Genomic DNA, 26,615 nt, shown 5'->3' on the forward strand with positions numbered 1-26,615 from the left:
TCATTTCTTCTCCCTCTCTCTGCATTTTCAGGCAGCGCCTCAGTTCAACCCAGAGTTGGCTGCCTTTCAGCACAGGCTGAAAGCGTCTAAAAGGCGGTGGTAATTTAAAGGTGAGGTTGCTCCAGTCTATTTTCTCTTGACAGTGCAAACACCACAGAGCAAGAGCAGAACTTTGGGCCACAAATGTGCCCCATTGGGGCAGGTTTTGGGTGCAATAGTGACGCTGTGATGCTGACCCAGATAACCTCTGCAGTTCTCTTCAGCTGGTCACAATCCTTCCTGAGCTCATGCACTGTAATGGGTTGCAGTGCATCACGGAAGGGTTTTGAAAGATCAAGGTTTATTCCATTAAAACCACGACATCGAAAAGCAGTATTCTGAGCCTGCTGTTCCCTCGTGCACTAGACAGAAGGGAAAGATGATCTGACTTTCTGGTCAAAACCCACCTCCAGAAGTGTATGTGCTATCAGATCAACTGACTGACACCACCTCTGCTTAAAGAGCATAAAGTATGTTCTTAAATTGTCTTTGCCACACTGAATCTCAGATGTATTCTGTTACAGCTAAATAATACATTAGGAATTAAAAGCTCGGCAGTATCAGTGCATGTTGAAGGGTGATTTTCAGATCTAAGAAGCATGTGTAGAGTAGGATGTAGGATGAAAAACAAGTGTGTTTGAACAAGACATCTGGTTTCTGTAGTGCTGGCAGTTCCCTGTGCTGTGAGCTGCTCGGTCTCCCCGAGTCAACTATAATCAAACAATGCATTCATATTTATTAATTTTTTATGTAGGCTTTTGAAAAGAGGAAGAGATGAGAGAAGAAGACAGGATATCAGAGGAGGACATCCAAGAGAGTGTTAAAAACCTTTTTCAAGCCATACAAATAGCTTCAGGTCTGGTTAAAGAATCCAATTCAGGCCCTCATCTTCACTTGGCCTCAGACTTCTGTGGACAAATCCCATTCAGCTTCTCTATCTGCAAGACAGGGATAATAACTCTATCTGCCTCTCATGGGTGCTGCAGAGCCAAGTTCATCACTGTCAGCTCTGTGGAGTCCCTGGGTGAAAGGAATAGCAGAAATACAGAAAGCGTGGATTATTAATAGCTGGTGCTTGCCCTCACATACATCACAGGCACCCTTAGTCATCCTGGCCAGTAATTTACAGGGAGTGAAAAGATGCTCCTCCACGTAAATACAAAATTACACATGGATGGTATTACAACTCTGAGGTGTCGTGGTCACCCAGAGTCTGTTCAGTCTAAATCCAGTGGTGCCACCCTGAGCAAATGCTGCTTCATCTGTGAAACTTAAAATGTGCAGGAGCTGTGGGATCTTAATAGTCAAATTTGGGCTTGTAGGCTGTTACAACATGAATTTCCTGTGCCGGGATTGGTGCACAGACCAAATTCTTGGGGGGTTTCGGCTTTTTCTGCCTCCTTCGTAAAGTCCAAAGGTTCTCTCCTCCCTGGCACCTTGGATACCCTTTTATTAGCAGGGGTGCACTGATACTCTAGTTTGCCTTTTGTGTTTTGTAAGTGGTGCCTTTAAAGGTCAGAACTGAGGGGAGCCTGTGACAATAATCTTGAGGCACTAGTACACCCTGGAGGAGAACTCTGCTTTAAGAAACACAGGGCAGTGAATTTTCACACTTCATCTTTGCTTGCCAGCATTACAAACCATGACTCTCTGCAGACAGATCAGCAGTAATAGCAGACTGGGACTGAGGAACACGTGTGAAGTGAGTCTGAGGATCTTAGAATGGGAATAGCTGTAAGAAATGCCATAAATCAGGATGCAGGACAGCTGACCGTGCTATGACTGTGCTGACTGCAGGAGTGGGGTAACAGGAGGTGCTAGAGCCAGGCAGAAAGCACTTTACTGGGGTTGTGTGTATGGAAAACATCTTCCTGAAGCTGCGGAGCCATCCTTACCACTGCTGTCACTGTCACCACTTGCCACTGAGTATTGAAATCACCACCCAGTGTGAAAATAAGAGGCACAAGGATCCCAGGCTCTCTGAGGAAAGCCTCTCACTGTTCCATCCCTGCATGTCTGACCATGGCTGCCTCATGCTATTCATTTGAAACTCAGGAAGAAATCCTTTTCTTTGTGCATCTCCTTCTGTATCCCTAAGGCAAATTAAAGATGGCTGGGAGGTTATTTGTTTTCAGTGCTAATACACACACTGCGTCCAGACTTGCTGCTCTTGTGGGATTATTATGTAGATGAATTGACTAGGAAAGCTGCAGCATCATCTCAAGCCCTTCCTGAGGAAGACCACGACATGGATTTCTGCTGTATTAATGTACAACACTGTGTGACACAGCCCAGCTCTTAGAGACGGACAAATCTCATTGCTGGGTGTCTACCAACACCAGCTGCAGCCTTATGGGTGAAGGACTGGGTGCTGCCGTGCCTGCAGGGGCATGGCACTTAGAGAGCAGGGCAGAGATAGATGATGGCATAAAACCTCAACAGTGGATTATAGCTTTGCTTATACTGAAGTCAGTTCCTACCAGCCTCTGCTGAATGTTCTGAGAACTGCTGGTGTGGTGCTGGGTTGTGACCTGTCTGTACCTGTGTAATGCCTGCAATCTTAAATATGCTATAGGGGTTTTAAAGCATACTCTGCCCGTTTTGTTTTTCTGATGGGAGGTTTATGAGATGGGTATAGTTGCCTCACTATAGAGATACTGCTCTGTAGGAGCTCAGAGGCCCAGCTGAACAGCTCTTACCAAAGCTACATTTTGAGGATCTTTAAGGCAAATCACTTCCTCCTGAAACACCTCAGTGATTTGGGCTGCAACCTGTCAGACAGAGAAGCAGCGCGTGCATGTCCTTCAGCAAACCCAACAGTTCCCTGCATTCTATCCCTGTAAATCCAGACTCATGCCGTTGACTTCAGCACTGTTGGGAAGGTTGATTTAAAGGAAGGCTCAGTTCTCTCCCTCGTGTTAACCTGCTCAGTGGCCTAGGAAGTTTGTCTTACTTGGTACTCAAGAGATCAGTAATAATACAAATACCATGCTGATAACCAGCCCTGATAGTCTCTTTGCTCCGTGCCCTTTGCTCATTTGCTGGGACAAGTGCAGTTTAATACAAGTTATTCATGATACCTCACAATATTGTAGTAGCCACCCTGTAATCTACAGCGTGGAGCTGATGAAATCTTGGCAGTGTGAAGCCACAACACGTTGGCATCTCTGTATGTGAAACATTTGGAACACCACTGTGGTGGGCAGAGGCTCCTTCCTGAGACTCCTCAACAAACTGGGAGACCCAGGCAGGTTTTTACTCCTCACTCTGGGTGAGTTGTGGCAACGTCGTTGTGTATCTTTTACACTGACACCTCAGGGAAATCTTAGAACAACACTACTGACTTGCCACTGCAGGGAAGAGAAGGTTCTTGGAGACTGCTCCATGGAGCAGCCGTTAAATGTTGTCATTGCTTACTTTAGAAAAGAAAGAGATATTTTCAGGCATGTGCCTCCAGGCTTTATTGATGATGCCTGTACAAACAGGGGTCTGTAGAGTGTGGACTACCTCCTCAAGTCCAGGCTCAGCAGAAGCTTGGCTCAGCCCATAACTGAGCACTGCAGATCACAGCCCAGTCTTCATTTCCATCCTGATCCCAGTGCTGTCAGTGCTTGCTGCTTCCAAACAAAGATCAGGCAGTAGCCCGAGGGTGTTAACCCCAAGTGGCTTTACTGATACGTGAACTCTGAGGCCTTCCACATGCTTGTGTTCTTTATCCCTTTACCTAACAGTCATTGTAGTAACTGCAGGTATGTCAGTCTCTGCTCGGATGGCTCTGAAGTCCCAGTTGAAGTTTTCAAGTGGGCATGTTCATGCCTGTACTCAGTTCCTTTCTGAACCCTCTAAGCCAGAAGATGAGTGTTCCTGTGATATCAAGTACGTCATTAGCAGCTTGTGTGCTCTGAGTACAGACAGACTGGCAGAGCACAGGGAGTGATTGGCAGTAGAGGCATAATAAGCGCATTAGTTATGTTGACCTGGGCTCCCTCATCTCCCACACTGTAGCTGATCTTGTGTGTTTCTGTCTTGCTGTCCAGGTTTTATTGGGATTTGACCATGCTGCTCCTGATGGTAGGGAACCTGATCATCATCCCTGTGGGCATCACTTTTTTCAAGGATGAAAACACTACGCCGTGGATTGTCTTCAATGTGGTTTCGGACACGTTCTTCCTCATAGACCTTGTCCTCAACTTCCGAACTGGGATTGTGGTGGAGGACAACACAGAGATCATCCTAGACCCACAGAGGATCAAGATGAAGTACCTGAAGAGCTGGTTTGTGGTGGATTTTATCTCCTCCATCCCTGTGGACTATATCTTCTTGATAGTTGAAACCCGCATTGACTCGGAGGTGTACAAGACAGCCCGGGCGCTGCGCATCGTGCGCTTCACCAAGATCCTCAGCCTCCTGCGGCTGCTGCGGCTCTCCCGCCTCATCCGCTACATCCACCAGTGGGAGGAGGTGAGCAGAGCCTGGGGTGCACTTGCATCCTACATCTTTTCTCTGTTTATGCTGGTATTACACAGTGGTGCTTTCTTTGAATGCCCATTCTCCTGCTTTCTGCCAGTGTGAATGCTAACAAATTGTGTCTTGAGTCTGATGCTTTGCTTTTAGCAGGTTCCTGAGAGGGCCTTCAGCATATTGGTGTGTAGTCACTTGATACTGTACTGTCTGCTTCACCATCATAATATATATACTCTGTAGAGATGATGTATCGGCTGGGTGGACCCCCTGCCACAAGTGTGGAGTTACAGAGCTGCCAGTGAGTGGAGCAGTTAGCCAGACACCAGGGTCCTGCCCTCCCAGAGCTCCAGAAGGTCCAGAAACGGCTCAAAGGAAAGGTCTAGATAAAGCTGATTTGCAGAACCTGTGGCACTTCTTCTTTGACATGCTTATCTCTTAAATAAATGGCTCAGTGATGTATTTATAAACTTCTTGCTTTCTAAATTCTCTTACTCTGTGTTAAGGGGAAGAGGAAAGAAGAGCAATCTGCTGATAAATAGTGTCTGTTTAAAGACATAGAATCATAGAATAGTTAGGGTTGGAAAGGACCTTAAGATCATCAAGTTCCAACCCCCCTGCCATGGGCAGGGACACCTCACACTAAACCATATCACCCAAGGCCTCGTCCAACCTGGCCTTGAACACCGCTAGGGATGGAGCATTCACAACCTCCCTGGGCAACCCATTCCAGTGCCTCAGCACCCTCACAGTAAAGAACTTCCTCCTTATATCCAATCTAAACTTCCCCTGTTTAAGTTTTAACCCGTTACCCCTTGTCCTGTCACTACAGTCCCTAATGAAGAGTCCCTCCCCAGCATCCCTATAGGCCCCCTTCAGATACTGGAAGCTGCTATGAGGTCTCCGTGCAGCCTTCTCTTCTCCAGCTGAACAGCCCCAATGTTCTCAGCCTATCTGTCTTCATACAGGAGGTGCTCCAGTCCCCTGATCATCCTTGTGGCCTCCTCTGGACTTGTTCCAACAGTTCCATGTCCCGTCTGAGGACACCAGAACTGCACACAATGCTCCAGGTGAGGTCTCACGAGAGCAGAGCAGAGGGGCAGGATCACCTCCTTCGACCTGCTGGTCACGCTCCTTTGGATGCAGCCCAGGATACGGTTGGTTTCTGGGCTGTGAGCGCACACTGAAGCCGGCTCATGTTCATTTTATCATCAACCAACACCTCCAAGTCCTTCTCCTTGGGCTGCTCTGAATCTCTTCTCTGCCCAACCTGTAGCTGTGCCTGGCATTGCTCCGACCCAGGTGTAGGACCTTGCACTTGGCATGGTTAAACTTCATGAGGTTGGCATCAGCCCACCTCCCAAGCATGTCAGGGTCCCTCTGGATGGCATTCCTTCCCTCCAGGGTATCAACCGAACCACACAGCTTGGGGTCATCGGCAAACTTGCCGAGGGTGTGCTCAATCCCACTGTCCATGTCAGAGACAAAGATGTTGAGCAAGACCGGTCCCAACACCAATCCCTGAGGGACCCCACTCGTTACTGGTTTCCATAAAGGTCTGGTTAAAAGCAAGAGCCCTGTGCTGTTCCCAGGGGAGTTCCCATGTGGAGGTTGAGCTGTCGGGCATAATTCAAGTGAGACCACAACCTTACAGGTAGGTTGAAGATTAGTTAATTTTCCTGTCTCTGTGCTCTTCAAAGCAGAGAGAAAGCTCTAAGCATCCTTCTCCACATGTCAGGAGCATATTTCCAGGACAAGGAAAGCTGGTCAAGGCAGGTACGTCTTCCTCCCCGTACTTCCTCTTCTTCTTTGGAGCAGAGCCTGATGCAGAGCATGATCTGATGCAGAGCATGATCTAATGCAGAGTGTGCTCCTGGGAATGTGAAGGGAAAGCAGCCATGCAAGTCATGGTTAGATTGCACCGAGCTGTCAGAACACTAATTCGTGATAGAGCTGGACCTCCTCCCAGCATCACTGGCTCAGAGGGGGAGCACTGGTGCACACTTCCGCTTTGTGGTGGTACGATTTGTGACTGCTTTACTTGCAGCAGAGCAAAATGCCTTGGTGAAGTTTGGGATGATGTTGTGCAAGGTGCTGTTCAGTGCTGTTCAGTGCAAGTTTCATTTGCTTCATAGCACAGGCAGGCAGGAAGTGCAGAGATGGAGATAAATAAAGCAAAAGTGTCCTTCCCAGTGTGACTCAGTAAGTCAGAGACTGAGCAGAGCAGTGAAGTGTCTCCAGGTCTGTTGTCCTGTCCCTTGGCTCTGTTGCTGCTCTGTCCTCTAATCGAAGAACACTCAGGAAAGGCAAGGTGGTGGCTTAGGCTGTTGTTAAAGTTGCTCCTTCATACAGATGTGCACATAGCTCCATCCGTGCAGAGCTCCCTGCTTGCTTGTCTCTGCTCCTTGACTTCCTTTCCTGAAGGCTGTTGAAGAGTATTTAAGTATATTTGCTGTTGATTGTACTGGATTTGTTCTAAACCATAATGAAATGAAAGCAAACCAGAGCCCTTTCCCTGCCATCTCACCCACTTTTCTCTGAGCAGCCATTTCTGGTTTCAGGCTGGTGATGCAGACCAGTGGGGCATCTCACCCTTTTGCTGGCTGTGGTGGGTACCAGGGCAGCACAGCCAGGAGCTCCCCAGACCCCCCCTGAAGAACTGAGTCCTGGAGTGATGCAGTGCTGCAAGCGGAGGGGACAGATGGTGCTGGATTGCAGTTTGAGACTGCAATGCAGACTCTGATATGCATTGCAGAGCCCAGCAGCCCGAACACCATAGTTTTTCCCAAGCAGCAGTTTCCTGGAGAGAGTATGATCCTAGGAGGTTTTCCACCCTCTCAAATCAGGGAGGGAAGCAGAGAGAAGAGCTCATCCCTTGTTGGTGCAGTGCACGCTACCAAGCAGCAAGGAGAGAGGGAAGAAAAGTGCTTCTTCATCTTTGTGTGGGAGTAAATGGTTGCGCTCCCTGGAACCACACTGACAGTTCTTTCTTCTTCTTACTCTGAAGTGCCTACTTACTCTGAAAGTTCCCATTAATCTTCCCTCACTGCACAGATCAGCAGTGGTGATCTGGAAGTGTTCATTCCTGTAGGACACAGCAGTGTTGGACTAGACTTCCTCGGGGTGTGCGCAGGGGGCAGGTTGCTGTGCAGGGTTAAAGGGGGACCGGTGGGTGCTGAAGACTTTCCTTCTCCTTTGCTCCCCCCCACACTACCCCACTCAGTGGCTTATCTGATAGGTAGAATCCTCTGTTAGGCTCTTTGCATATGACCAGATAAGCTAACTAAGACTTCAGTAGGGCTCACTGGTCCACTGAAGAAGAGTCTGTGTGTGAACAGGACTGCGTGAGGGGCAGTCCGAGGCAGAGTTAACAGATGGAGTAGTCAGGGAGGGAGCGTGCTGCCTTGTGTCTGGATGCAGCATCACTGCTCGCATGTACTGAGCTTATGCTGGGACTTCTGATGGAGCAACCGCTGCTGCCTCGCTTATAACTGGTGCTGAGACTCTGGGTCCTGCATGAGGGGGAGAGGGCGATCCAGTGTACACAGAGATGTTAATCTACTTACTCTGCCTCCAAGATGAACATTCCATCTGTGCATTAGTATAGTTCTGAGTGAGTACAGGGATAAGTGGTCCCTTCCTGAGTTCACAGTGAGCCTCTCCGTTTCTTCCCCTGCAATTGGCCATGCTCTGCATGAATTTATCACTCACCCTGCAGTGAGGAGAGAGCAGCTTCTCTAAGGCTGCAGTGCTGTAAAGCAGCCAGGCTCTCACCCGTTCCAGATCAGTGCTAGTCAGGAGCCTGTGGGCTCGAGAGCCAGTGGTTTGAAGTGCCAGCACCACTGTGGCTCAGCAGAGCTCTGCTCTGACATCCTCCCCAGATCTGAACCAAGTGCTTTGAGGCCTGCAGCTGGGCAAACAACCTGAAGGAAACAGAAAAACAAAGAAGCAAAACATTCTAATGCACCCGTGTTCACTGGGGTACGAAAATAAGCTAAATTCCAAACACAGCAGTTTCATTTGCATGATCCATTTTGCATGAGTGGTCCAACGCATGACTTCACCAGTAGGGCAGGATATAAATAGAGTCCTTCTGAAGTGTCTGCCATACCTACCCTGCAGTGGGAAGCTTGGCAGCAGTGGAGGGAGGCACACTGTACTGGCCAGAGCCTTGCCTCCGTAGCATATTCTGAACTTCAGTGTCTGGTAGTCACCAAGTCTATAGGCAGAGATCCAGGAGGGTCTGTGTGCAGGGCTGTACAGCCAGAGACAGAACAAACATAGAATCATGGAATCAACCAGGTTGGAAAAGCCCTTTAAGCACATCCAGTCCAACCCCTCCCCAGCAGTGCCAAGGCCACCCCTAACCCATGGCACTGAGGCCTCGTCTCCACACTGTGTGAACACTTGCAGGGACAGTGACTGCAGCCCTGCCCTGGGCAGCCTGTTCCAATGCCTGAGCACCCTCTGGGGCAGGAATTGTTCCTCAGCTCCATCTAAACCTGCCCTGGTGCAGCTTGAGGCCGTTTCCTCTTGTCCCATCCCTTGTTCCTTGGGAGCAGAGCCCAGCCCCTCCTGGCTCCCTCCTCCTGTCAGGCAGTTGTAGGGAGCCATCAGGTCCCCCTGAGCCTTCTCTTCTCCAGACTGAACCCCCCCCTGTCCCCCAGCCGTTCCCCATCAGACTTGTGCTCCAGGCCCTGCACCAGCTTCATACATGGGTTCTCCTGTCATGCCGTGTTCATTCCCAGGGAAGCTGTTGTCATCTTGGCCTTTGAACCACTCCAAGAGCATTTCAGGGTGTCTGGGCTGCTCAGTGGTTCCTGACTGGGGGAACGTGGAGGCACATTGTAACATCCACCTTAGTCAGGGAGTTGGACCTTCACGCTGTTGTATTGGAGAAACTGTTGAGAGGAAGCAGACTCTGAATATTAACATCCTACAAACCCATCCCAAGGTGCGAGGGGTTATGATGGGAAGGGAAGGAGCTAACTGGGTTTGATACATATCACAATGATAAGATTATCATAAGTAAGAGGATTTTTGCTGATTTTTGTCAGAAAAAAAAAATACAGTTTTCAAATTTTACAGCTGGAACCTGAAGAAAAGGGCAATTTGGTGATTTTCAAGCTATTACATCAATGAAAGCGTGAAAACTTTCCTGAATGCTGTCCTTTTCTTCCCTTGAGTTTTCACATTACATAGAAGCTTGAGAATGGAGGGAATGCATCTCGTCAGGTCTGTTACTGGGCACATCATTATGAAGGGTGACCTCACTTCCAGAAAGATTTAGAGAGATTCAGAACATTGATTCAAAGGCTAGAAGGGCCTTTGTGGAAGGACTAGGAGAGAGCCTCTGAGGCTGTGAGAATATGGCTCCCAATTGCTTTTCCTTGTGATGTGAACAATAATTCCCTTAGTTTCTTCTGACCTATTTGTAGCCTTCTTCAGGTTGGATATATGGATGAAATTCTTCCCTGGGAGGGTGCTGAGGCACTGGCACAGGGTGCCCAGAGAAGCTGTGGCTGCCCCATCCCTGGCAGTGTTCAAGGCCAGGTTGGAGCAAGCTGCTCTAGTGGAAGGTGTCCCTGCCCGTGGCAGGGGTTGGAACTGGATGATCTTAAGGTCCTTTGCAACCCAAACCATTCTGTGATTCTGTGATAATGTGGCTAGTGGCCTGGGGATGTAATGTTAGGCCAAATCCATGGATTCTGAGAGGCAAGGAGCCGGGCAAAATGGTTGCTCTGCAGTAGCACAGAAAGCTCCCATTGCACAGGCAGTTCCAAATAGCTTAGCAAAGTTTGTATTGCTATGATTTGCAATTCTGTCATGTTCAATTGCAAGGCAGACCCAGGGGAGTAACTCATAAAACCTCTGGCCACCCTGGAGTAAAAGCAGACTCAATAAACACTGGTAATGTGGCAGGGAGGGGGGGAGGATGGGCTGGATTCCTTCCTATATTTGCATTACCTCATCTATGAAAGCAGCATTTGTCTTTAATGTCATTAGAGGAGCTTATTACAGCCATAATGCAAATTATAGCAATTTTCCCTCTTCCTGCACAAAGTGACCCAAAACTCCAGCATCTTTTCCTTTTGAGGAAACCCAGGCTGAGCTGAAATCAATGGCAAACCCCTCTTGTTGATGCATTAGAAGATTGTACCACATTGAACTGTTTCTGCTGTACAGCACATCTTCGTGGAAGGAGGACAGACCACAGAAGAAAACAATGTTCTCTGTTCCTATCCAGGCACTGGATTTCCCCTCACTTGCCCACAGTCACCTAGTGATCTGTCCCCTGCTCTGTGCCAAAAGACACCTAAAAAAGTGGGGTTTGGTGGGGTTTATCTTTGCCATAATGCAAATTAAGCTCCCACCTGGGAAATGAGAATAGTTTCAAAGAGAGAATATCATAAAGAAGGGGTTATAATGCATTACAAGGAGCCAGGCAAATATTTGCATAGCTGCACAGCTACAGAGGTTGCCATGAAAAAGGAAAAAAAGCCTTTTATTATTTTACAGTTTCCTTCTGGCACTGCTTAATGTGTCTGCTGTCAACAGGATGCTATGACGGGGAATAGATGGCTTGAGGGGTTGGGATTAGGGCATGGAGCCATTTGTCGCTAGGTCCATGGTTCAGATCCAACTTGTAGCAAGTCATTTGCTGTCTCATGGATGGTTTTTCTTGCATCTGTTCTAAGTAGCCAGGTACCTGTGTGACAAAATCATCACTGGGGCTGGCCCTGGTAAGCCTCAGGCTCCCTCTAGTAGCAGCTGTGGGTTAAATTCCCTCTTCCCCCCCCCCCCCCCCCCCCTTTCTGCAGTGAAGTCCATACTGGCCAGGGTGTAAGGCTATGTTAGTGCCCAGGTCTAGCCTGTACCCAGCCCTGGTTCTGAGTCACAGGGGCCACCAGTCTGGGCTTTGATGCCGAGATGGAATTATAGAGGTTTCAAAAGAGAGAGGCTGATCTCCTAATGGTCTCTAATCACTGTGATCGCTGGTTGCTGCTCCAGCCTTTCATTTTCCTCTTCGCTCAGACTCCTCCCAGCCTGCTCCTTACGTGCCCCTCCACTGGGCACCGTGGTGAGTTTTCCTTTCTCCTGGGGAGCTCATGTCCCTGTATTTCTCTGCCAGCACCAGCTGCCTGCAGCTCAGAGCCCAGATCCTGCCCAGCTGCCTGTCATTCTTCTTCAGGCCATTGTTTGTGGAGGGGGTTCCTGGCAGGCTTTATCAGTGCTGTTGTGTTGCAGTAACAGAGGGTCCTCAGAGAAGTGCTGGCGTCTGGCATGATGGTTTCTAAGGTTTAGTACCATTTAGGCTGCATGCGTTGGGGATGGGGCATGCTCCAGCTGCGGCCATGGGGGGCCCCTCAGCACACTGAGAGCCTGCTGTGTTCTGTCATAGAGGTGATGTGTGAGGTGGTGTGATACCAGGTATGTTTGTAACAGGACGAGGGGGCTTCACAACCTTGTGCTCTGACTGCAAAGCTTAAGGAGAGCTCTAAATCACTGAAAAATCTGGTGAGCTCAGGAAGCAGCAAAGGCAGTGCCTGGGTCCCTGAACCTGTAGGAGCACAGATTCACACTGCAGTAGAGCTGTGCCCCATAGAAAAAGCCCAGTGAAGGCCAACCTGCGAGGGCTGTACTCTCCCTGGAGCTGGAACTGAGCCCCTCGGGTTGTGTATGTAGGCAGCCTACTCTGCAGAGCCTTGTGTCGGTATATGGCAATATAGCACATGCATGGTATGTATGTGATGTGCATATATATAGTGCTGTTGTCAGCAAGACGGCTGATACAGCTCCTAAAGCCATTCAGAAGGAGATTCTTGTTGCCATTTGGGTTGCTGATCCACTGCCAAGTCTGGTTTTGCCTTTTGGGAGTATGGGAATCATACGCTGCCAAACCCACCGTATTCTTAAAGTCAGTGTGCTTTACCATTAGCCTTGGCAAGTGGTGGTAAACACATTACTCCTCTGGTTGAAGGTTCTTCCAGGAAGGCGCTATTGATTGTGTTTGTAGCAAGTGAAAAGCTTTAATGAGGTAGTTGAGGAGAACAGCATTTCCTCACCTCACTTTTTGTATTTAGCAAGACAGGGTTGGAAAAGAGCGTGCCAAAACCCTAAGTTGTGTGAATAAAGCAGGAGCTTGGCCCAGAATAGGACCATGGAAAAAAGACAATCAAGTTGGTTAACGGGGGAGGGAGAAAAGGGGATTTTGGAGCGTAAGGAGGAGCCTGTCGATGTGGAGCTGTTTTTACCAAGAGAGGTTGAAGTCAGTTACTTCATCTCCTCGCAGAGCATCCTCATGTGCTCCGAGCCAGTCACTGGGCAAGGGAAGTGCCAGGTGGGACCTGAAGCTGCTCCTGCTGAAGTGGGACTGAAGGAAAGCAAATCCCTGCTGGCAGGAAGGGAAAATACCCCACTCACTGGCATGAAGGGTTTAGATCCTGGAAAATCTCTCAAGAGCTCTTTAGATATGTGTGTGGTTTCTTCTTGTCTGGTTTACTTTGCTCGCCTCCCCCCTTGAAGCTGTGGGCACTCTGAGACACCACTGACACCAGAGGAATCCAGGGTAGCTTTATTCCTGTAGGTGGATAGGGCCGGTGGGAAAGAACAGGCGATTGCAATACACCTCACTGACCACAGACACAACAGCCCTTGGCAAGTGCTGGTGTGTTGTGGAGCTCAAGGCAGAGCAGAAGCCTGAATCCCTCTCCCAGACAAGGGTCGCTGGGCTGGAGTGAGCCCTCAGGCTCCAGCACCACCCCTCCATAATGCTGTGAGTTAAAGAATTCAAATGCCTTGCCATGCAAAGGCAAGCTCTTGCCTTTCAAAGGTGCTGTGCACTTAGGGAGGGGGACAGGGCAACATCAGCCATGCAGAAGGGTCAGGACCCTTCCTGCCTTTGGGGATGCACCAGGGTTGGGTGGGATGGAAGTGGCTGCCCCTGGCCGCTCTTGCTGGGGAATGGAGGAACACAATCCTGAGGCCAAGCTTTGGCTCTGAGTGGATCTCACTTCCACTCCAGAGGAGAAGTTGCCAGTCCCAGTGCAAGACTCTCAGCAGCACATTGTGTGTGGGGAACCGGAGCCAGAAATCCCGAGCCCTGAGAATGTGTTTGGTTTTTACCCTCTTTTTCTCTTGCCGGAAACATGCTAATGCAATGCAGACAGCTCTACTTTCCCTACTAGCTCGAGGTGAAAGGAAGAAGAAGTCTTTGTCGAGAAGGACAGGCTTCACTCCTGAGCAGGGCACAGAGAGTGCGAAGGTTTAATGGGCAGGAGCCTTATTGATGAAGTTATTTTCTGAGCACCGCTGTGAAAAGAGCTGGTTCGAAGACAGTTTCAGGACATGCAATTATCCAGTTTGCCAGCTTAATGCATCCAACTTAACCTCATTTTTCTGAAGCAGAAATCGATGTGGTAACTCTTTCGGAGCTGAGAGATGACATTTCATTCTTGCTTCTCTCTTAAGGATGCAGATTTTCAAGCTTCCTCTTCTGCTTTAAGTCCCCCAGTTTTGATAAGCAGGAGTACCCCAAGGGCTAGAGGAAAGGGTGAGGCAGTTTCCACATTCCCAGAGACACAGCAGAATGGCAAATGTTTCTGCAACCTCTTTGCAGTTCCTGTCAGAGTTTTCCTTATTGCCTTTTTGGAAGAGGACTTGGAAATACCTCTGTGATTTCAGTAGGAGAACCTTTTATTCACTTTGTTCAAGCACCACAGAAGCATTCTGAAGTGTTGGCAGCGCTGATCTTCACCCCCGGTTTTCCTTCCAAGGAACTCATGTCCCCTGTTCATCTCTTCCAGCGTCTGTCACCTTCTCTACTCCCACATGGCCAGGGATATTTTGGTAACTATTCCTCCCTTTCCTCAGTCCTGCAGAGCCGCAGCTGCCAGAGCTGTGAGCTGGGTGATGCCTGTCCAGAAGTTCCTCAACAAGAATGTTCCATAAAGTGGGAAAAAGATGGGAGTCGCCCTGCTTTTCACTCACAGACCTCCTCTCCTACCCCTGGCACTTCCAAGGCTCCGTGACTCAGCGGTGCTCAGCTGGGTGCACTGCAGCATCCGAGGGACGGTGGTGGCAGCCGGCCACACGCTGAGCAGTGCTGAGCTGGGTCAGCTGCAGAGCAGCCTGGACCACGCAGCACTCTCAGTCCTCACCTCGGTGGTTCTCTACATGATCTGGTCAGTCAGGGGCAGAGTGCAGTGGGTGTTTTGTGCACAGACAGAGGGAAAGGGGAAGGAAGGGACGTGATGGACTTGGGCTTTTTAACCTAAGAGAAAACTCTTTTCCCTGAGGATGCAAAATGGCAGTGGTGGCCCTTGGCAGAGCCATGTAGCAGGCAGTTCCCTGCTGACCTGCTGGTGGGTCTCTCTTTGCCATTTCCTCATCCGGTATTTATGAAGGAGAAGCCAGAAATCAGAGAGGGTCTGATCATTCTGCCTTTTGTGACAGCTGGAGAAAGAGAGATGTGATCTGAAAACAGAAACACCACAAGTATCCTGCTGCCTTCCTTCTGGGCTTAGGATGAGCCACATGCCTGGAGTCCTGTAATGTTCCTCCCCACAGAATGAAGATGATAATGTAGTCACCTCACAGATCTTAAACAACTGCAGTTCATTCACACTTCTGAAGTGCTGTTAGGGCTGGGATGTGCTTGACGCAGACCCTGAGCATCCCACTGAGATAGGATAGAAACATAGGCTTCCCTGCTAAGTAACCTATAGGAGGTCCTTCCCCAGGGCTGGGGGAGACTGTTCCTATTCTTCCCTGGAAACAGCCCTGTGTGGGCCATATGTATCTTTATCTTAGCACACCCTTCTGTCTCAGGTAGCTGTTCGTTGTTTTGTGATGTATCCTCTCCCTTGACCTGTTGACTTGGGTTCATCAAGGTGGATGAGCGTAGAAGAGGATGTTATCATCACATGGTTTACTCTGTTAGTTTGAGGGTTTAGGAGAGAAGGGGAAATGTGGGGAGTGTTTCTCAGGTTCATCAGCCAGGATGGATCATGAAAGGATGATGGTTTATGCAGTGTGTAAGTGGATTTGGTGTAGAGGGATACTGGTGTGAGGGAAATGGTGTGATGAGTCAGCTGTGGGCCAGGAGCTGAGCACGCCTTGAAGATGGAGAAGTGACTAGGTGCAGCGGGGGCTGCCCTGACGTGGATCACTTCAGGTGCTCCCACCTGGGGAGGATGAGGTGAGAGCCTGTCCCTGTGCTGGCAGTGACAAGCAGTCAGACAAGCAGCAGCAGCGCTTCCTTGTAAACGCTGGCAGGAAGCTGGGAGGATTAACGTCCCTTGCAGCAGCTGAGGGGCCTGCTCTTCCCCAGGTCCCTGGAGGGGGTGGGAGCAGTTAACAGCAGCTGTGGTTGTTGGGTTTTTTCCTTTTCATTTATATTTATTTATTTTTCAGCCAGCAAACTGCCGGGTGTTAATTCCTCTTGATTTGCTGTGGCTCAGTGCAGCCCAGTTTGGAAAGGCTGTCCCTCCAACAGGGTTTATTTAGACTCCTTCCTACTATGCATCACCCCAAAATCCACTAATTTGCTGTACCCAACAGTGTGTCTGGCTTTTCTGGTGCTACAAGGAATTAAGCTGAAGTTGTGTAGTTTGTCTGTGAACTTGGTGTAGCCAAAGTCCAGAGACTTCTGTCAGTGATCCCCAGTGAAAGGTACTGAAGAGCTAAAGAAGTTTCAGTCATCCTCTCATCCCCAGCACCCAAACCCAGTCCTGTCTACTGGACCCAGCTGATTTTGGCAAGTAGCAGGGTGAACCTAGGAGAGATGAGACATGCCAGCGTGACTGCGTCACTGACAAAGGTCCTCCCTTTCAGTGCCAGAAGGATGCAGCATCCCCCTAAATTCACCTAAATCTTCCCTGAAAGCTGGGAGTGGTGGTTGGGAAGTGTGCCTCTGTACACTGGCATGTTGTTAGAGCACATCACGGATGCTGGAAAAGCTTGGGAGCAGCCCCTGGCAAAGCCTTACCATGGCACTTACCATGGTCCTTATGTGCCACATGGAGATGTAAAGAGACCATCTAGAGCAAGCCTGGGCGGCTCCACACTTCCCAGGGCCTCGCTGCCTATACCCTCAGCAGCTGGAGGGGGATGTTCTGCTGGTGGGTTTGGGTAAGTGGGTTGTAATGTGATGAACTTTGGGTATCACATGAGCTCAGTGCTTCCTCACTCTCCCTGTATCTCCATCCGTGCCTTGTGCTAGAGCATCTGTGGGAGATGCAAAGTGGCTAATGAGTCATGGGGAGCTTGTGCCGTGTCACCTTCCTCTCTATTTCCATAGTACTCTTCCATGCAAAGGAAGGATAAAAAGGGCTGACCTTTGCATACAGGTGGAGAGAGGAAAATAACACATGTGATTCAGGTTGGTTGTGCCTTCTGCAGGCTCTTTCCCCTCCCCACAGGCCTGGCCCATGGGCAAGTCTTGCTCCTCTGCACTCTGAGCTCTTCTTCAAAGGTCTGTTCCCTGCCAGGAGGCAGACATCCTTCCAGCTGCCTTTTCAGCTAATAAATCACCTCAAGCTGTAGGTAAGAGGACGGGCACCGGAGAACCTTTCCCTTTAGTTCTCTTCCCTCCAGATGGGAAAGACATGTTTGTATTTTGTCTTCAGCATAAGGCAGACCTGGTCCAACTCTGGAATGTGAAGGAAATAAGGAAGGCTGGCAGGGCCAGGGGAAAGCAGAATGAAGAGGGCTTCTGTGAAATGAGGCAGTAGAAATGTACTTCAACCCACAGAGAACAAGTGGGCCACAGAGAGGGGAGCTGGGCTTTGCTGTTGTCTGGGGGAAGAGATGGCTTCTCCAGCATGGAAAGCAGGTGATCTCTCTCATGTACCTGCTGCGAAGGAGAGGGGTCAGCACATAGCAGTGGGCAGATTGCAGCTGCCTTAAACAGTGCATGTGGGGAGAGGGCAGCTACGCGTCTGAGGAATCTTTCTGGAGCTTCTCTCATGACCCTTGGGAATAATGTTGCTGGAGATGAGATGGAAGCACACAACGATGATGCTTCTCACATAGACATTTTTGCCCCTCTCCTTGCCCTCTTCAAGGTCATTTTAGCAGCCAGCCAGGAAGGAAGAACACAGCCCACCTTAGGAAGATGGAAAAACCCCTCCAGTTTCCATCCTGCCTGGCTGTGAGTGCTAGGAATGCAGATGGTGGGGCCTGGAGCCAGGCTGGAACATGTTCCTCTGGCCTTTACCCTCTTCCTCCTCCCCCTTCCTGAGACACAACACACTGCAAGCTCCTACAGGAGATGGTGCCTTTAAAAGGAACCTTATCATAAAGCACTCTCCCCTTATCTGCAGCCTTCAGATGTGGATGTGCTGCAGAGTGCTGACTGGGGACCTGCAGCAGCCTTCCACCTGCTGCTGAGGAGAGGAGGCTCCCTGGACCTCCCTCCCAGCCTGCCTGAAGCAGTGCATCCACTGAAGTAGCCATGCATGGTCAGGGGACTGCATCCCTCCCATCTCCTCCGGAAGAGTCACCAGCATTGCAGAGCAATCCATACGGATCTCTGCTGGCTGTGCTCTAGGCTGGGTATGCACAGCCCCATGGAGGGGGGCCCTTCCATGCCACAGCAGGATCATAGCCTCACTGAATACCCATGGGCTTAGCAAGAATTGCATTTCCATGAAGCCTTGTACTGCTCCATCCTCCCTGCTCTTTGTAGACCTCCTGCTGTGGGCTGCAAGTGCAGTGTGGCAAACTCCAGAGGGGGAAAGCCTGGAATGCTCTGCCATTTCCTTGCCTGGTAAATGTTGCTCAGACAGAGCTATTGCTGGCTGCTTTCAGCCTTTCCTTCCTACCTCTCCAGCCATCCCGGCCAGCAGCAGGAGCAGGCGGAGGGGAAGCAGCCTCAGAGCCCAGCGTTTGACCCTGATCAGCTAATGGGGTGAGGCAGGGGAGAAGAGCCAGGGCTACAATCAGTTGTCTGAGTGAGGAAGAGCCTGTTTTGATTAGCTAGCAATTTTTGTGGTCATTTGGAGGAAAAGCTGCCTGTGTGTGTTCCCTCCTTCCCGGGGGGGCTGTGAGCTGAGGGACAGCGCCTCAAAACTTCCTGCAGTGCCTTGGGAGGAAATACTCTGTAGTGACATCTTTCAAACAGAAGAGAGGCTATTTCCAGGCTAAAGGGGACGGAGCATTTCCTCAGCATGAGGGCTGGGCATCAGTAGCTTCTTGCTCCCATCACTTGTCCGCAGATCATCCGGAGCTTCCCCGGCCGGACGGCTAGCAATCAGCTCCTTGCCTCCGAGGCTGGCAGCTCCACACACTGTGGGTTGCTTTACGGAGCCAGGAAGGTGGGGAGGTTGCATCGATGTGCCAGCTTAATTGACTGCTGGCACAGAAAAGGGGATGTGCTGATGGATGGGAGGCAGCTGCCAACCCCAGATGCCAGCACTGGCATCACAACCGCAGCAGGAGAGAGGACCAGGAGCAAGCCTGGGTGATGGTGGGGAAACAAGCCTGTGGCATAATTGTGTAAGGGGCTAGTGCAGAAGTCAGCATTGGAAGCCTCGGAATGCGGCAGGCCAGGTGGCTGGGAAGCTTGACTGCAAGGGCAGTGCTCCGAGTCCTCATCCGGAGCCTCCTGGGAGCAGGGCAGCAAGCTGTGTGCTTTCTGCTTACTGCTGGCAAGCCTTGAAGCCAGGTGCTAAAGGCACAGCTCCCCATGGCTGGAATTGCAGGAGGGCAATGTCAGCCAGTTCACAGGCTGAGCAGGGGGAGATCCGCTTGGTTCCTGAAGCGGTGGCAGCTGGAGGTCATCTGTGGTCATCAGTTATAGCGGAGGCATCCCTTCATCTTGAGCCCATGTGTGTGTGTTTGTGTGCGTGTATGGGGGCTGACAGCTTGGCACAGCCCAGCTGGTGTGCTGGAGGGTGATGGGACATGCTGGCCAGACGCCTGTCACTGTGCCTGGCCATGGCTGTCACTGCTGGGCTTCCCCTTCTGGCTTTTGTGGTGATAAGGATTTGCCAGGTCACCTTGGGTGGAAGCGAAGAGGTGCTGGGTTGGGCAGATCCTGCTGCAATCCTAGCTACTCACAGAAGCCTCCTGTACTCCAGGTCAGCCCTGGTTTTGATGCCCTAAATGCTGTTGCTTTCTGCCTTTCTCTTATCAAGGTACTGCTGCTGAGAGAGCCTTGTAACGAGTATTTTTCCTTGGTGTTCAGTTTTGGGTTTCTCTACACATGTCCCTCACCTCATCCCCAATGATCCTCACCACTTTCCTCCTCATCACCCTCCTGGCATCCAGCAGATGATCAGAACTCATCCTCAAAGAGACAGTTGCCAAATTCTTTCTCATTAGTCTTGTCAAAAGTGCTTGCATCACCCATATTTAGGCTACAGATGGGAGATGGGATCTGTAATGAAATCCTGATGTTCAGATCGTCTCTTGTCTCTGTGGTAGGCAGAGGCTTAGATTCAAATACCAATCATTTGCTAAAGATGTGGACACCAGGCTAATCCAGACACTGAGGTGCCTGGGCTTTTGGGGAGATCCAACCTGAACCCAACAGATGTTCTTGGAAGTTTAGTGAAAAGAGGCAAAATCTTCCATTTTGTGAGATTTCAGCTGTGTCAGACACGGAAGGGGGAAATCAGATCCCATGCCAAGCCCTGAACTGATGGAGCAGGCTCTTATCAGGGTTTCATATCAGGCTTTCAAATCTGAGGAGGTCAAATTTAGTGTCCTGCATTTGCATCATCCCATACTCAGTTTAACCTTGGGGTTTTGAGGCATCCCACCGCTGTTCCCAGGCTGCTGAAGTGACAGGACTGAGAAGGCGTTGAGATTGCCTAAAGTTGGGTTTCAAAATAGCCAAAATGTTTCTTAGCCCATATCGCTCTAGAAGAATTTGTCTGCAGCTTAATTCCCTATTCCCTTTGTGAAGGGGAAACACCGTTACGTGGAAGGAAAGAAACTAATAGTGTTAGTTAATGCAGAGAGTCATGTAGTCCTGGTGCTAAAGCTTTCTGAAACGAGGACTTTAACATTGCCTCGGAAGCATGTCCTGCCCTGCTGGTTCTCCTTGCCTGCTCCCGTATGTTGCAGCTGCTCCTGGTGTCTCCACCCTCTGCCTGCCATGCTTGAGTCCTCATTCATGTTTCTTGCTCTGCCAGAGCTTTCCAGGGTCAGGGATCTGGCTTCATTTATAATCACTGATGACACTTCATAATAATTCTGCCTTAGGTTAGACGTGCTCATGGAAAAGATGCTCATTATAGTAAATGCAGACCACTGAAGCACTGCACTGGTCCCTTCTCCATCCCTTGCAGTATGGCTTGCTCTCCAGGGCAGAAACCTAGTGCTGTGTTGCAGCTGTACCACTCTGCTAGTACTCTTTTTGGGGGGAGAAAAGGCAATGTCAGCCTTTCTTGATCCCTGCTGTCACCTCAGCACGAGACTGCACCACTTCTAAACTCCCAGCTTGTCTAGTGTCTGCTCTGCATCTGTGCCAGCACACATCCAGACACGGACTCCACCACAGCCTGGATTCGTCCAGAGTGAAGGCCCTTGAGCACAGCTCTCTTTCATGTGCTCTGGAGGCATCAAGCATGACTGAGGCTCATCCAGAAGCAGATACCCTGAGAAACTCAGCCCTTCCAAATTCACTGTTGACGCTTTGAACCAGTTCTATAGGCTGCCAGGGATGGAAAAGAGTGTGCCACGAGGCTGGCTCCACACAGCCACTGCTTGCTTGGAGCTTTCCAGTGTAATACAGCCTGTGTGTGCACAGTCTGTCATTACATCAGAGAAGGCAGCAGAAGCTGAAGAATGATCCAGACTGCAGAGGGCAAGGCAGGAGAGGTCGAATGAACAGGCTAGGAAGTGAGTTCCCAAAGGACTCAGCTTTCTTTAAACCTGACCAAGAAACCAAGCAGAGTAAATATGAACACTTAAAGCAGCTCCCATTTCTGTTTAGTATGGTTGCTTTACAGAAGCTGCTCCAATATAGCTTCTTACTGCCTGGTTCTCTGGTGGAGGGGATGAAAAAGCAGAACTGGGATTGGGGAAGAGCAGCGTAGAGACAAGCACTAAAAATAATATAAATGGACATGGTAGGATAACTGAGTATAAAAATAGCCCAATTTTAGTTATTTAGGCTACTTCTACACTGTACAAGTAAAGCAAATTCAAAGAAAACTGATGAGAATGATGGAGAATAACCTGGAATAAATGAAAAGTTTGAAATTCTTTCCTTTAAGGGGAAGGTATTAAATGAAGCCTCTAAAGTAATAAGTGAGCTAGAAAAAGATGAGAGCCATCTATATTTCTCCTGCTGTATTCAGCAAATATATGGAATAGTCAGTGAAATTGAAAAGGCAGCAAATTCCAAATGCATTCAAGGAAATATTCTTTCAGGCAGGAGGTATTCAGACATCCAAAGACAGCACAATTTAAGGGCAGTTTGGAGGTTTATGTTAGCTCTAAGTGTATCCAGAGTCATAAGGGAGACAACAAGAGCTTTGGAAGGTTAAACCTCACTCCTGCTTCCAAGTTTAAATCAATCTCTCACTCTTAGACGTTGAGGTGAAGTCTTCCAAGGAGGTGGGTTATCATCCCTGTGCCCTATGGGAGGTGAGCAGTAAATCAGGAGGGAGTGGTGGCTCCCCTTCCCATCAGGATTAAAAGGAAAAGTTGAATAGCTACATCAGCAAAGCCATTTCAGAAGGAAACTAGGCAAAGATTGGGCCTTAAACAAGTAGCTTTGTTTAAATAATTCTGTCAGCAGTGTACTTTTTGGAGAGAAACACCATAAAATACTTGCTGATCACATGGTGCCATGAGAAGAAAAGGTTTCATTAGGACTTTGTTGGCTTTTGTGTGAGCATCCTGCAGTGCCATGGTGGCGTCTGGGTCCATTCCAGCTCTGACAGACAGGGCCCTAGGACAAAATGCCTCTTCCTTTCCAGGGGAAAAGGATAAAGACCTGCCTGGGGAACTGTGTAGCCTTTTAAAGCACTTCCTAATATCTTCTGCTTTTTTGGCTGTTTGGTTGGTACAGGTTTGCTGCAAAGCAAGGGTTGGAAGATTTATGTCAAGGACAGAAAAGCCCTATACTGTGAATAAGATGGGGGGACTTTCCTCTACATTGATTTGAGCCAGGGCTCAACCTCAGGCACAGAAGGGACAGCAGCAGGTTTTTAGAAAACCCTTGCATTTGCCTGAACATACAACATCCCTGTCAAACTCTTCTTATTCTTATTACTATGATTATGATAATGATAATATTATTATGTTATGCCCCTAAAAGAGCTGTGCACATCTCATCCTTCTCCCAGGCTGCAGCTCTGGGGAGTTTTGCCTTGAGACCTGTCACCAGGCAGCATTTCCTGTTGAATTTCTAATTAAAGTGGCAGCCTTTAGGGACTGTGCTCCTGCCCAGCATATATTAATGGAGCTTTAAGAATGCTTTAGGTAGAGATGCTTTTAATAAACGTCTTTGTTCTGACTACGTTCATTTGTCTAGAACGTATCTCCAGCCACAGCAGGAATTAACCTGTCACACTTTCATAAAGAGAATTCATACTTGCAGAAATATAATCTGCACTGCTTGTTGGTTAAAAACCAGTTTTCCCTGGCCCAGATTCTTCACGCAGATGCAAGATGCACCCAGGCACTTCCCCATGGGAAGGTCGCATGGGAGGCTGCCGGCTGCGCTTCCCCACCACCTCCTCTTCCTCCTATTTCTCTGTGTCTCCTCTGTGAAGGTTACAGGAGGGAGCAGGTCTTCAGAGGTGTATTACTCAGGGAGTTATTTTCACTGCATTATTCTTTTACAAGCTGTCTTCTCTCAGGCTATGGTACTGAAAAGGTTACATTGCTGTTACTGCTCTAAAAGGCGGTTGTGTCCCTGTTACTTGTCCTGGGCCGGATGCGACATGTGTGACACTGCAGGCAAGTGAGTTTGCATCACTGCGCAGTGAAATCTTGTGGTGCTCTGCTACAAGGGACCGAAGAGCAGCCTACCCAGCAGCCTGGCATTCCCCTCTTCGGAGTTTGTCCAGGGCTGCAGTAGAGAATCTTCATCCCTGTGGTGTGAAGTGCAGCCGTGGTTTCATCTGCCCTGTCGGAAGTGGTCCTAGTGAGGAGTGAGTGCTCAAAGCGGATCAGTGGAGACTTTGCAGGGAAATGCTCAGCCCATCTGCAAATCAGGCCATTGTGCTGAGCATCCTCAGGCTGTGAACTTCAGTCTCTGTTAAAATACAGTGTCACCAGGGTTGCAGGCGGAGGAGCTGCATTATCTTTGCTCACACTCTCTGCCTCGTGGCACATGAAACCATTCCAGTCTCCAGGCCTGCCAGGTCACTTCCTTTCATGGCTGTTACAATCACTAACAGCATCAAAAAGTCAAGGGTGGAAGTTGTGCTTGGTTGCTGTGGTTGTAATCAAATTAAAGTAGAGCATTGAGTTAGGTGGCAAGTACTCAATCTCCCTGCAGACCTGAGCCATCCTGCCAGGCTGTTGGGCTTTTGTACACAAATGTAACCAAACCTAAGGCAGATGGAGCATATAGAAATCCACATTATCATCTCTATTTAAAAACAGGAGGGAAAACCACCATCCTTTCAGTCAACAGCAAACTGATCCTTTAAACAAATGCTAGCAGCAGAGGTGAGGAGAGATCTGTGAGCAGCAGGTCTTGTAAAGCACCCGAAGGACCCATTCCATTTTGGGGTGTGCATTTTTTGGTGCAGGTTATTTCAGCCTTACAGGCATCCAGATAGGGCTGCATAGCAGGTGAATATGCATATGCTTTACTCTCTGCATTGCAATGCAAGCTGAATTAAAGACATATCCATTGATGAAGAGTAAACTGTGAGCCGTGGAGTTCAGCAAGTTTGCACTTGCTGGGCGTGCCCTAGTGAGTGTATGTTGTATCTCAGGTGCGATCATAGGAATCTCGAAGTGACAATCCTGTTTTAAATGCCTGTTCTGAACTTTAAACCCACAAATTCGAGTGTGACTGAAAGAAGTCTGAAAACAAAGGTCACTGCTAACCTCTGTGGTGACAGCTTCTCTAGAACATGAACTCGGGCTGCGTCCAGGCAAGCTGGATTTGGAGAAGACAATTTCCTGCTCATTGGAAAGGTCTGTTCTCTTGATCTGATTTCTTCCTTCCGAGTTCCGGCAGTGTGTTTATGGATACAAATCTTAGTTCTCAGGGTCAGGCTCTTTCCTGTAGGTAAATGGGGACAGGGAGGCACTGTGGAGACCAGACATTCATTTAGTCCTCTCTCCTGCTCTTAACGGTGATGAAGTGCTTCATGTGATGAATTCCAAACCGAGCATCTCTGAAGTGGTCTGCTCACAGGTAGATTTATTCCTCTGGGATTGTTTTTTATTAAGCACTGCAAAGGAAGAATATAAACCAATTTTTTAAAGTTCTTCTTAGCCATTTACTTATTTAGGTATGTATTTAATATCCTGCCGAGTTCCTCGCCTGCAGGATTCCTGGCAGTGCATTCCACAACCTAAACTGCACGTGGCTTGGAAGAAAGAGCATTTTCTCTCATCAAGTCCTCTTTCACTTTGCTAAAGACTCATCTTGCCTTTGGGTGAGAGAGGATTGTTAAGAGCATTAAGCCTGTCCCATACCACTGATGTCTGTCTGGGGTACAGGTACCAGCCTGTCCCACAAGGTGTTCTGTAGTTACTGGGTTTTAACTTTACCTCTCAACCAAGTAAAGCCAGCACAGAGTGGAAGGCAAACGGCTTCTAAGCAGGACGTGACATGGCCCAGCTTTGGGACCTGATGTTGCTGCTGGGAGGTAAGAAGCCTGGGATCCCCTTCCTCAGGACACCTATTTATGCAACTTCATTTCCTTGCCAAGAACAGATCTGTGCTCCTAGGGAAAGAGTGCTGCTGACCTGGGTAACAGCGTAACCTGATCAATAATGCCCTCAGTCAGGATTCTCTCTCGTCACTTGTCCATGCTAACGGGTTGGATTGCATTTGTGCTGGTAGCTCAGTGTACTCAGGTGGGTGTTTTCCCACTCATAGCTCAGTGAAGGTTTGAGGAGACCACAAATGAGGTCCCTGTGACATGTTCTGTGGCGTGGACTCACCTCCAGCACCTGAGTCATGCATCGATTACCTTATTGTGCTGCTCAGCTGCCTTTTCCAGCCAGGAATACCTTCACTGAGTGCCAGTCCAGCACAGAGCCACAAGGACCAGCCTCTCAGGCCACTCAGTGCCCCTTCTTGATGCCATTTCTAGGTCTTGAGGCTCCAGTTTCAAACCAGTTGTGTTTCTTGTCTTCTCCTCAGGTATTTTTGCCTCCTTTCTCCTCAGCCTCCCAGATACTTCTTTCCCTAGGCGTATCTATGTATAGCTCCTGAGCTAGACAGGCCTTTTGCCTGATGACTGTGGTCATTCTTAAACTTCCAGAAAAGCCTGTGACCTATTTCCAGAAATGATTCATTGCTGGCCTCTCAGAACTACAGTTCCCAAAGATGCAGATAAGAGCCATGAGAGATTAAAACCCAAAATGCCTAAGCAGGTGAGATACCTAATTCCCACTGAGAATGAGCCACCTAACCTACTTACAGCTCTGGGGCTTGACTTTTTGTCTTTTTCTAAAGGCATTTGACTATGTTGAGAGCATATGAAACCTGAGCTGTAGGTATATGAGAACATCAGACCCATGGAAAAGCAAAGGGTCGCTTCCTCCAAAGATCTTAAAGTCCTGGCCCTGTCGTTGTGTTGCTGCCCTGGGAGGTGACAATACCATCATTGCTCCGCACTAGAGGCAGTAGCCAGCTCCAGTCTCTGCTAGCTAGCACCCATGGGAGCCAGGCTGAGAGAGCTGGGCTGGGTCAGCCTGGAGAAGAGAAGGCTCCTGAAGGGGAGACCTGAGAGCAGCTCCAGTGCCTGAAGGGGCTGCAGGAAAGCTGGAGACGGGCTTGGGACAAGGGATGTAGGGACAGGCCAAGGGGAATGGCTTGAACCTGCCAGAGGGGAGACTGAGATGAGCTCTTAGGCAGAAGCTCTTCCCCTGTGAGGGTGCTGAGGCGCTGGCACAGGGTGCCCAGAGAAGCTGTGGCTGCCCCATCCCTGGCAGTGTTCAAGGCCAGGTTGGACACCGGG

The 26,615-nt window shown here is 49.3% G+C and overlaps 1 protein-coding gene across 2 annotated transcripts in view; it reads left to right on the plus strand.

Moving 5' to 3' along the window:
- HCN4 (hyperpolarization activated cyclic nucleotide gated potassium channel 4) overlaps positions 1-26,615 on the plus strand; it is a 136,350-nt gene that overhangs the window by 61,645 nt on the left and 48,090 nt on the right. For both annotated transcript variants that reach the window (XM_061447355.1, XM_061447354.1), the window contains exon 2: positions 4,077-4,500. In XM_061447355.1, the coding sequence (XP_061303339.1) occupies positions 4,077-4,500 (424 nt within the window). The remainder of the gene's footprint in view (positions 1-4,076; positions 4,501-26,615) is intronic.

Source organism: Pezoporus flaviventris, unplaced genomic scaffold, assembly GCF_033815535.1.
Source record: "Pezoporus flaviventris isolate CSIRO_AGI_PZ_B2104156 unplaced genomic scaffold, CSIRO_AGI_Pfla_v1 ptg000006l, whole genome shotgun sequence".
In the NCBI taxonomy this organism is placed as follows: domain Eukaryota; kingdom Metazoa; phylum Chordata; class Aves; order Psittaciformes; family Psittacidae; genus Pezoporus; species Pezoporus flaviventris.